The 12,187-nt window shown below is 41.4% G+C and overlaps 1 protein-coding gene across 1 annotated transcript in view; it reads left to right on the top strand.

Annotated features, from left to right (window-relative positions):
• The window catches only part of FRAS1 (Fraser extracellular matrix complex subunit 1), a gene marked incomplete at its 3' end in the record, with an annotated part of 456,967 nt that overhangs the window by 214,106 nt on the left and 230,674 nt on the right, over positions 1-12,187 (top strand). Inside the window, exons 11-14 of the mRNA XM_079718352.1 lie at positions 624-659; positions 2,118-2,265; positions 3,706-3,849; positions 5,361-5,495. Of these exons, the coding sequence (XP_079574478.1) occupies positions 624-659; positions 2,118-2,265; positions 3,706-3,849; positions 5,361-5,495 (463 nt within the window). The remainder of the gene's footprint in view (positions 1-623; positions 660-2,117; positions 2,266-3,705; positions 3,850-5,360; positions 5,496-12,187) is intronic.

Consider the following 12,187-nt stretch of genomic DNA (forward strand, 5'->3'; position numbering starts at 1 on the left):
AGATGATATGTATAAACTTAGAACAATATCTGGCATATAAGAAAGCTTTAAAATGTGATCATTATTATGGTTATTATCATGCTGTTGGCATAGTTTCATATTGATATTTCATCATTTAGCCATCCTTGTTTCCTAAGAATTTAGGAGATTAAATTCTGTAAATATTGAATTCAAGTTTTCTCCCTCAATCACAGTATTAATTTCCCTGTCCATTTTTGGAGGTAAATTAAGCCCAATGGAATTAAACAAAAGCAAGTTGTTTTAAATAAGCACAAATCCCCATGATGCTCCAGTATCATATAAGTTTCAAGAATTTGCTCTTATAAGCTTAGATCTCTTAACTGCAAAGTCCTTTTCCTATTGAGGGGAATTGAAGCCAAATACCCCAGCACAAAGTGAGAATAGGAATTCAAAAATATTGCCTAGGCATGTTTTCTTCACCTCATATTTCTATGCTTTTCTTGTTTTTGATATAGATTTTATTTCTACTCCTAACCAGTGAATGAAGTTGCTTGTTACTTGGGGAAGAATGGATATTTCCTAATGAAAAAATGAAAAGATCAGCCTAATGGTGTTTTTAGTGGTATAACAATAAATATGTTTCTGTTTCTCTCTGTTCCTAGATGTCCTCAAATGCGAGTAGAGTTAAACATATTCCAGTAAGTATAGATTTTTAGCTTGTACATAGATATGTATAAAATCATTTTGAGCAAGTATCTGCATAAACTGTCCTGGGGAACCTTAATGCCTTAGTATTTTTAACAGGCATATTTGATGACAATGTGGTCTGGGATTAAGAATTGTAATGATAACCAAGACTTGGATTTATTGAACTTATACTCCTTTCTTCAGCTTATTTTTTTGCCCCACAAATGATAATTAACACTTCTCCAACTACAAGCTCCTACATAGGTCCTTTCCCTTTCTTGTGATGATTTTCTCCTCATTTTTTCTGGCCTGGAAAACTCAGTTTACCCATCAGCACAATTTCATGTACTGCAAAACACTGAAGAGAGAGCTTTTTGGATCTGGGGTGTGTTTGTTCCCCAGGCACTACTGAGTTTTCATTCTCTCTAAGTTGTCTGCAGGACAACGTTGTATGATTTCTTTTTAAGGGAAAAAGTGTTTCCCTTAAAGCGTGTTTGTTCACATGAGCAAGCTTACAGTTTTTGAGATTATAGAATAAGGGGGCCAGGAACCCAGTCTGCCTTGAAATGGAAGAGAAGCAATTCTACCTTCTCAAGATAATACTCCTCATTTTTCTAACACTGTCATTCACTGTTGCTAAATACTGTCACATTAATTGTTTGGAATGCTTAACATCAGCTGGCTTAATAAACATTTTATCAGAGCTTTATTTTCAAGTATGCTCTTTTATTCTGTTTTGTTTTACCTCTTTCATCTCCCTAAACATTCTTGTAGGAACCTTTTCTCCTTTCTATCTTCAGGGTGAATAGGCCAGCAAGCAAAAAGGAATTGCTCTTTATAATTCACTTTGGACTCTCTGTCAAAGTACTAATGTTTATTACCACTGTTTGCTTGGCTGAAAAGAATATTCAGTGTGAGAAGGCCTATGGCACATCCACAGCCCACTAAAAGTGGACATGCAAGAGCTGTCATTTTAAAAATACAAAGACCCTACTGTTACTCTTACTGTAATAACAATGAGGAAATTCAGGATTTTAAATAGATTCCTACTGTTATTATAAAGACTGTATTTAATGTGCCTGCTAATCACTAGGTACATAGTAATCCCTTTTTGTGTGTGGGGGTTTTTTGTTTGTTTGTTTGTTTGTTTCTGGCTGAGATAGGTTTGAGAAACAAGTGTTATATGCTTCTTGCTTATTCTGGAAGTTCCAGAATGCTTTCGCACTTTATCTTTCTGCCTGGGTTCTACATTAAAATAAACCAATTATAAACAAAGAAGGAGAGATGCTATCCTTTTAAATTTAGAACTCTTCTGCCACTGTCCTATTTCAGAGTTAGCTTTGAGTTAGGTTTGACAAGGAGCCTTCACCTTGTCTCTTATGGAAATTATACGTTCTCCACCAGCAAACTGTCTTCTGAATCTCTGTCTGCACTCTGGTAACAGCGTCGTCCTTTACCATTTCCTGCAGGAGGGGGAGAAGTGGAAGGATGGCCCTTGCAAGCTGTGTGAGTGCCGGGGGGCTCAGGTAACTTGCTATGAGCCCTCTTGTCCTCCGTGTCCAGTAGCCACACTAGCTCAGGTGGTGAAGGGACAGTGCTGTCCAGATTGCACATCAGGTAGGTCCATGTCCAGTTTATTTCTGCTGAGATGTTTTTACTGCCAAAACATTCAGAAAGATCTCCTCTCCTCCCACCCGTTGCTTCATTTTCTTTAGTCACCCACTGGGTTTGTTTGTTTGTTTATTCTTAATTTTTCTAACAAATGATGCTTTGTCCATGTATTTGCCAAAGTCTACTGATTATGAGTATGTGACCTTGCACAGGTCATTGGTCCTCTCTGAATCTTAATTTTCTTGTTGATAAAACAGCCTTATCTACCTTGCAAAATTATTGTGAACATCAAGTAACATAATATTTGACAACTTGTAAAAGCAAATATATGCATTAGGACTGTTCCATTGTTGAAGATAGAAGAAAAGTTGCTGAAAGTTTGTTATGGACGTTCATTTCTTTAAGGTGAACTGTTAAACAGATGGCTTTTGGAGTTCTCAGATGGGTTTTTGAAGTTTAAAGACTCATTAATTTCTTCCAAAAGAAAATTTTATCTACTTGTTCTGCAACTCTGCCTTCAAATCACCTGGGGTTGAATTAGTTCCAGTTAATAATTGTTGGCAAGCACTAAAGTTGCTCTGGCTGAGCAGTAATTTGCCTATAAGCTCAGTCTCTCTTGGAGAAGTTGCATTTCCTTCTATTCATATTTCATAATTAATTGTTTTCATCCATGGGTTGCAGTTTTTCATATAGGCAGTTGCACTTGTACTCAATATATTCTGGCTAATCAGTGTTTCTGTGAAGAGTTTACCATGGGAAAAGAATAGCAACTTTAGGGTTTAATTACATTACCTTCACTAAAGTGGCTCTCTGGGCTTTCCAAAACAAATATTTAGCATATTATAATGTCCCCTACCTTGAAAATTAGGTCCTTGACAACTTCGAAAACTGAACACGTCCTTTGCTGACAATTACCACTAAGTTCAGTGATGATCCCAATTACTGGGAATGAGATTGGAAATTGTGGAGAAAAAGAAGAAAACTGACTGTATTTTTTTAAGAAAATAATAACTATTTTTAAGCAGTGTAGGTTTTATGTCCTAACCTTTTATACACATCAAAGGTTAAGAAGAACATTTAAGAAATTATAAATGATTGAATCTGCTTAAATCATCTATTCAATATTATGGCACTAGTCATTCCTATTTCTAGAGGTATTCTAGGAGGTAGAAGCATTCAGTAGGGCTAGTTTGGTAATGTTTTTAGCGTCTTCACTTTAAGGAGACAGGAGACAGGAGACAGTGATGGTATTTCAGACAAGGAGCAATTCCTTGAAATCTTGCATTGAAATCAGTTTTTCTATTTGGGGTCCTTTTTCATAGGGACCAGAGTTTTCTGTTCTCCGTGTTCTATACAGGTCCATGTACCCCATAGATCCTTTGTTAGAAGGATGTAAGAGAAATCACATGGTCTTTACTGAGCTCTCCTCTTTGTCCTTGATTGTAGTTCATTGCCACCCAGACTGCTTGACCTGCTCTCAGTCACCAGACCACTGTGACCTCTGTCAGGACCCCACAAAGATGCTGCGGAATGGACGGTGTGTGCACAGCTGTGGTCTGGGATTTTACCAAGCTGGTGCTCTCTGTTTAGGTACGGCTCCAGGCAGACAGCCCAGAGGGGGATTGAGGCTCACTGGTGTCCAGGATGGGGTCATGGCGTAGGAAATGAACAATTTCCAAAAACCATTAGAAGGGAGTAATGTCATCCATAGGCTACTTGACCTCTCTGCTTGCAAGTCTCTTTCTTCTAACATTTGATGGATGTTTCCAGGCTTCCAGGGGAGGTAGATGATGGGGCAGTCAGATGCTTACTAGGTAGTCATGGCTGGATTTTTCACTTTTGAAAACTTTCAAGGACAGTCATTGGGATGCTTGGTGTCAGTCATTAAAACCCTCATATAGGGTCTTCCCTGGTGGTCCAGTGGTTAAGACTTCACCTTCCAATGCAGGGGGTGTGGGTTCGATCCCTGTTAGGGGAGCTAGGATCCCCCATGCCTTGCAGCCAAAAAACCAAATCATGAAACAGAAACAATATTGTAACAAATTCAATAAAGACTTTAAAAATGGTCCACATCAAAATAATCTTAAAAAAAAAAAAAAAACCCTCCTATAATCCAAGATAGAACTTTAGAGTTGACATGAACCTTTGAGATCACTTATGAGAACTTTCTCATTTTGCAAATAGGAAATCTGTGGGCCAGAGAATTAGCTGGCTTGCTTAATATCACACAGATAGTTGGTAACAGAGCTTACCTCTTGTGGGTTACCAGAGGATCCAGAATGGGTTCATGTGCAATCAGAATTCTTATAATACATCTAGGAGGGAGCTCTTACCTGGGAGAATTTGGCTTGGTTGAGGCCATAGTTACTTTTTCTCCTATCTCTGACTCGTGGGGTTAATTATCCATTTAAGTATGTGTAGGTTCATATCCTGGCTGTGAGTATAACCTCTCTGTGCCTCAGTATTCTTACCTGTAAAGTGGGGTAATACCAGTACCTTCCTCAGGAGGGTCTTGAGAGGATTACATGTGTCGATACATGTAAAGTGCCTAGAATAGTGTCTAGGATGTAGTCAGGCCTCAATAAAAATCAACCACTTTTATTATTTTTGTAATTATTCACTTCTCCCTACTCTTTCTCCTGATTCATAATCTTCAGCCTTTTTGGAAGTTATTTATATCTCTGCCATAAGGGATATTCTTGTAAAATGGTTGAGTGGGAAAGATATTGGGGGCAATTGGATAAGAAGAAAAGAGCATAGCCCCCTGAGCCTAACTGCCTGGCTTCCAATGCCAGCTTCATGTGACCTTGACCTCAAGCAGGTTACTTAACCTCTATGAGTATTAACATTGGGATTAATACTCTCTGCCTCGTAGAGTTGTTGTGAAGATTAAATGTATTCATATATGTAAAGCACTTTGCACAGTGCCTGGCATGAAATATGTGCTACGTAAATGAAGGCTCTAGCGTTATTTTCCTGCCTGTTTTGTTCTCTGTGTCTCCAGAGCCTCAGAATTGGGCTGTGTAGGAATTGGCACTGGGTGGTGCCCTTGAACTAATCAGAGATTCCCTTTCTCTTTCTCCCAACCTTGTGCGAGTCAGCCTGCCAGCCTCAGTGTTCCATGTGCACCAGTGGGCTAGAGTGCTCGTCCTGCCAGCCTCCTCTGCTGATGCAGCATGGCCAGTGCGTGTCCACTTGTGGGAATGGCTTCTACCAAGACCGCCACTCCTGTGCAGGTAATCACTGACTGGGCCACGGTCGGCTGGGCCACTGAGAAAGCCATCCCCTGCCCCCAAGGCATCTGGGGCCACCCAGAGCTGTAAGCAATTGTAGGCTCCTTTCTTGCATGTCCTTGGTTAGATTTTTAGAAAAATCATTTGGAGGGAAAATGGTGAAAGAGAACAAGTGCATTTATTCATCAGGTGTGCAGGCCGAATGAGCTCCAAGGTCAGGTCAGGGTCCTCTGTGGAGGAGGCTGCTGGCCGTCTCCACTCCAGGTCGTGGTCATAGGCAGAGTCCACGGGACTGTGGAAACCATCTTGAGAGGAAACACTGGTACTGTGCATGCCATGCGGATGTGAGGAGAGTGGGGCCTGGGGCCAGTCTCATTATAGATCTCTCTGAGATCTGTAAGAATTCTTCTGTATCTCTGTATCCCCAACATCAAGGGCTGCACAAAGAGTTCAGATTTGTGCAGCGTTTGTTGAACAGCTGTTTGAGGAATGAAGGAATGTCCTACCCCTTGGTGATCCTGAAGGACCAGTGTTTCAACAGAAGTCTCTGCCATAAAAGAGAAAAGAACCCTTAATGTTTATTACAATCATGTTCTGTTTACCTGTTATTTTATAAAAGGCTCAAAGTGAGTGCATACAAACACGTTTATAAGTGTCCAATGGTTTGGCAATTTAGGTAAACTGCTGAAATTTCAATTTGATGAAATTATTGAATGTATTCTTTACTCTTTTCCTCTATACCATCAAAGAGACCTCCTGCTAGCACTCCTGCGACAGATTTGCTTTTGAAAAGGAATTAATTCCCTGTGGATTTTATTCTTCCCTCTGTACCAGCTCCACCCCTACCACATATCCCACCTACATGTTTACTTTTTTCTTTTCTTTTTGGCCACTTTTCTTTCTCCCAAGCCCAGTGTTTTAACTGGTGATGTTAATGCTGTTTCAGGGCACTTTGAAATGGGTAGTGTTTCATTTGATTACTGGTTTACGTAGCTGACTGCTTCCACATTCCATCCACATACCCATACACAAATGCCTTAGAAGAAAGTTGCTGGGAAAATTTGTTCATGCTCCCTCCAGGGAATTAAACCAATTTGCTTTAGTTCAGCCTGGTTGCATTTTTATACATAAAATGAGAAGAAAAAAGAGCAAGGGGAGAGAGAGAAGAGGAGAAAGAGAATGATCTTAAAAATTAGAGATAAACTTGTGATCAATTTCCATATACTGTTTCGACACTGAGATTGCACAAATAATCTTTCCTTATAAATAAGCTTTCTCATTGTCGGAATTATTTGAAATATTTGTGCTTGCACCACTTTTGGTGACTTTTCACCATTGACCTTAGAATTCGGTCAGTCAACCAGCGCTGTTCCAGAAAGTGCTAAACTTTTCAAAATAAGCCTACCATTTTATGGTAACAACAGGTTTTTTTGGACTGATTCCTCCTGGCAGGGTCATTTATGTTCTGGCTGGCATCAATTGACACTTTATTGACCCATCAAAACCAAAAGAAAGTGAACACTGTGCTGAGGAAACTCATTACCAGAAATTACCTGATTAATATTCATGCTCGCTATGTTGAATATAAGGGAGAGTGAGAAATTTGGGGCAGAGCCAATTGGCACGTAGACACAATGACTCTTCAATGAAAGAGTAGGAGCAGGTAAAGCAGGGAGGGGTGAAAGAAGGCCCTGAGTCCTGCCAGAGAACTGCATCCTTAGGGGCCTTTATCACTGCCATGCTTCCCTTGAGTTTTGTGGTGTATACACACATATATACATATGCTTACAAACATGTACACATGTGTGCATATATTAATATTATTGTTATAATCTTGTGCTTGATTAAACTGAATAGAGTTGTAAATATAGATCACATTTTGTGTCCCATACCAGTCACTGCTTCATTTCCTCTGCCTTCCCCAACTTGAGAGTTTGACGCTTTGATCACTTTACCTGAAGGATCAGCACCACCCAGTTTTTATGCCAGTCTAAATCGGACACCGGCCATGTGTAAGTTGCCTCTTCCCTACAGCAGGGAGGGCCAAGGAGTAGTCACCTTCTTAATGCCTAGAACTCACTTTTAGGCCTGGCTCTCAGACTTCTGCCTTAATCCCTAGGCTTCTTTTGCCACCACCTGGATCTGGTCCAACATTCCTTCTTGACCCCATGGACACTAGGTCCTAGGACTGGGGTTCTCCTTTGGTTCCTGCCAGCTGTCCTGTTGTGACCCTTTTCTAGGAATTAACAGCCCACCTCTTAACCCCAACCTGATGGTCAAGCTTGACCCATGTATGGATGTTCTTTGTCCCACCCCCCAACACCACATGACCTTGCACCCTTCCCCCATGGCTCTTAGGTACCACTTGTCCTGGACTTACTGTATTCTCTCTACCAGAGTGGTGGTTTCATTACCTCTTCTTAGAAACCTTGGTATTAAATCTAAATCTAGATCCAGACTGAGCTCGCCCATCCTGAGAACATTCTTCCTTGCCTGTCTTGACTCTCTTTTCAATCAACCTCTGTTTCACTCTGGTGGGACTACTGAACTGTACACACAAATCATAGATATAAAAGCCCATAAGAAGAAAAGTTAAAACAACCAAACTAACACACACCATGCAAGATTAGTTTAAAATGAGTAGCTCAAGACTGTAGACCTTGAGTTGAGAAAGAGGAGAATTTAGCCAATTTTTATATGTGTATCAGCTTTTGCTTTGTCTACTTAAAACTTCCAGTATTCGCAAGTTTGAGGATGGAGCTGTGTGTACCCATGGCAGGTGCTGCCTTCATACTGCAAACCCAGAGATGGGCGTGAGGGTGATATAGTGCTCGAGACCGTAGGCTTGGGAGCCAAACCACCTGGATGCCAGTCTTGGCTCTGTGACTTCAAACAGCCTATTCTTTAACTCTGTGCTTCAATTGCCTACGGCTGAAGCAGGGACAGTGATATCTGCCATATAGCATTGTTGTGCAGATTGAATGAGTGAATTCACACATGTCGTTTAGGATGGCGCCTGGCACCTGTAAGCCCTCCATGTATCTTAGGAGACTTGGATTTTTGCTTCCCATCGTCCTTTCCTGTTCCCTGTCCCCCACTCCTCCATTCATTCTCTATTGACCATTGCTCGAGGTGCTGCGAATATGAAGCCAAGAGTCCATGTTTGCCTGTAGTGAGCTGGTAATCAAGGCAGGGTTAGCTGCTGCTTACGGAGATGTGAAAAAATAAAAATACAAACACAAAAACCTCTGCAGCTTATTCTATATCTGATTGCTGTGTGGTCTTAGATTTTGAAACTTAAAGAATCAAGCAACTGAACATTTTTTAGGTTTGTGTGAGTTGAATCTCAACTCTACCACTTACTGCTGTATGGCTTTGGGCAAATCATTTAACCACTTTGAGCCTCAGTTTCCTCCATTGTAAAATGGGGATAATATTATCTACTTTAAGCCATTAATATGAAGGTTAGAAAAGATGTTTGAAAATGTAAATATATTATGACTGACACATAGTATGTGGACAATAAAAGGCAGCTATTGTCATTATCAAATCTGTACCTTTATTTTTAAATTTATGCAAATGAAAATCAGATAGCTTGCATTAGTAAACAAAGGGTTTTGTGCCATTTGTGTCTGATTTTAAACAACTTTTATATATTATGGAGAAGTGAGTATAATATAGAGAACAGTTTACTGTATTCATCACAAGTTGAGATCATTTTATTTTCTTTAAATGCTTCGATTAAATGATGAGAATCTGGAATGATTTGTTTCTTAGCCAACATTAAGGTATATTTAGAAGGAAAACTTATGAGAAGAAAGCCTGTAAAATTTACATATAGGATGCTGACCTGGCTGAAATTTAAAAGCTGTAGTTTGAACAGAAGAATTTCTAAAGTTAATTATTTGTTGGAATTTTGTTTGACTGGAGCAGCCCAACCATTTGTGGACGTGAAGCACTGACCCCTTGCAGCCAGGCCCAAAGCAGTACTTGCTGGGTCTCAGCATTATATTCTGCTTGTGGCTGAGCCCAGCCTGGCCATGCATAGGAAGAACCTCTTGGCAAAGGCATTTATGAAACTGATGTTCTGAAATCCTCAAGAAAATAGGAGCCCTCCTTGTTCTGTTGGGATAGCCACTGTCAAGCTGGTTTCTTCCATGGCTCCTCCAACATCCCCCAGAACTGGAGGGTCAGTCCCAATTTCACTGCCAGATCACATATTCAGTCTGGGGGCCCAGCACATCCTACCAGTCTGTCTTCGCTCATTTTGTTCTGCTCTTTAAATCATATGCATGTTCAAACCTCTGGTATTCTACAGCAATTATGGTGTCTCACTTAATTGCTGAGTGTCTTGTAAAGGGGACTTATTGCTTCAAGTGATATTCCCATCTCCTTCATTCTGTTCATGCAACTAATATTTGTTGAGTCTCTTCCACATCCCAGGCACTGGGATACTGCAGTGAACTGACGGAAAACTGCCCTGTGGTTCAGGAACTTACGTTCTCAATGGGAGAAGAGTGTCAGTAAATAAGTAAATAAATAAGATCATTTCAAATAGTTGCCATTATATGAATTCATTACTTTCAGTGCTATAAAGACAGTTTAAGGGGCTTCCCTGGTGGCGCAGTGGTTGAGAGTCTGCCTGCCAATGCAGGGGACACGGGTTCGAGCCCTGGTCTGGGAGGATCCCACATGCCGCGGAGCAACTAGGCCCGTGAGCCACAACTACTGAGCCTGCGCGTCTGGAGCCCGTGCTCCGCAATAAGAGAGGCCGCGATAGTGAGAAGCCTGCGCACCGCGATGAAGAGTAGCCTCCGCTTGCCACAACTAGAGAAAGCCCTCACATAGAAACAAAGACCCAGCACAGCAAAAATAAATAAATTGATTAATAAACTCCTACCACCAACATCTAAAAAAAAAAAAAGACAGTTTAAAAAGTCTATTATAGGAAGTGACTGATTACTGAGGCAGGGACAGGTCTTATCCTTCTGAATTCCCCACAGTGCTGAGCACATATAAGGCCCTCTGGAACAACTTTTGATTGAAAAAAGTGTGATTTAAACCACTGCACAGAGGAGAAAGCATAGGATTGTACAGGCATGCCTAGACTCTGGCTTCCTGGTAACCCTACTTCCATTTAGCTTCTATTATTTACTCCCTGTCAGCAACTCCTGGCTACCTGTGGCCTCAGGAAAATTACAGAATCTTATTTTTCCCACCCTTCTTTTTCTTGTCTTTATTTACCTCTTCTCTAAGATAACTGGGTGCCTTATGAGTGCTGAAACAGTGATTCTTCTTAAAAAAACCTGTCACCGGAACTTGGGAAGTATCCACGGGGTGTTTTAAGCCATTCAGAAGGGAGGACAACAGGAGTGCCCTCCTAGAATGTTCGTTTCCTGAGTAAACTAGGCCCAGTGAAGCAGGTGACAATCGTATTCCAAATCCCCTCCCTCTCTGGACATTCTCTAAAAGAATAAATGGAGAGAGGAAGGAAAAAGCAGCTGGTGGTGTTTTGCCTGGGGCCTCTGCTCTAGCAGGCGACTGGCTGTGTTTGGCATTTGTGCTGCTCACTGGACCCTTGCCGTGTATGCCAAAGGCAGATGACGGAACAGAAGTATCACATACCAGCCGAGAAAGCCCGCCACAAGTGCAAGGGAGTTTATCTTCCAGACAGATCCCATTCTTCCTGACAAATCTGACCCCCCAAATATTTCAGCTATGGATTACAAAGTAGTGACAAGTCTTCTGGCTTTCTGCCCAGCTCTTAGCGTTCTCAGTTATTTTAGCTAGACTGTGTGGCGTACATTTGTACATTCTTTCTCTCTTTTCCCCATTCCCCACCCAGCACCCTCCCTGCTCTGCCCTCCCCTCCCTTTTTTACGCTGCCCACAGAGCATCCAGCACCTCCATGCTAATCACTGCTCAGATCTGAGCAGGCTGCGCCAGTGCGGCCAGGAAGTCTGGGAACTTGCCCATCAAAAGCCTGGTTTGGGCTGGTGGTCCCTCCTTTGGGTCTTTAGTTTCTATAGACACGTAGATTCAAGGTATCACTGGAAAAATCGATAGCCATTTAATTAACACGAGCTGAGGAAAACCCCAGGGAGTCCAAGCAGCTGAGAGTTGCCAATGGTCACAGTGGATGAGTGGAATCTGAGAACCCTGTTTGGCTGTCAGGCTCAGCCTAGGTGGCCACCGCATTTGAAAACCCTCAGGGTGTGCTGTGTTGTAGATTTAGGAGTATAGGTAGAGGGGCAGCAGACAGAAAGGATAACCTGGTGAGCTGAATGTCTGCCTTTACCCTCTCACTTATGTACCATTGAAAAGCTAGCCTGCTTGTAAATCTCTCTCCATGTGGACCTGCCAAAGCCTCCGTCAGCTGGGAAGTCGTTCCTTCAGTTCAAGCTCTCTGTCTACAGAAGACCCTGCTAAAAATTCAAATACGTCACCAAGACAAGCAAATCATTCAGCTGTATCACAAATGTGGTTAATAGATTAACTAGCTATTTACCCAGCACCTGCCTTAGGGAACAAGACTATAAGCTTTTTTTTTTCTCCTTTAGAAATTTTTTCCCCGAAGTACCAGATGAATTCATCTAATAAAGTCAGTAAAATTCAAGGCACATAAAATCAGTGAAAATCCCTGACTCAAGCTCTCCCAAATCATGGCTGTTGGTATTTTGGTGAATGTCTTCCTA

The sequence above is a fragment of the Hyperoodon ampullatus genome, assembly GCF_949752795.1.
Source record: "Hyperoodon ampullatus genome assembly, chromosome: 1".
Classification (NCBI taxonomy): Eukaryota; Metazoa; Chordata; class Mammalia; order Artiodactyla; family Ziphiidae; genus Hyperoodon; species Hyperoodon ampullatus.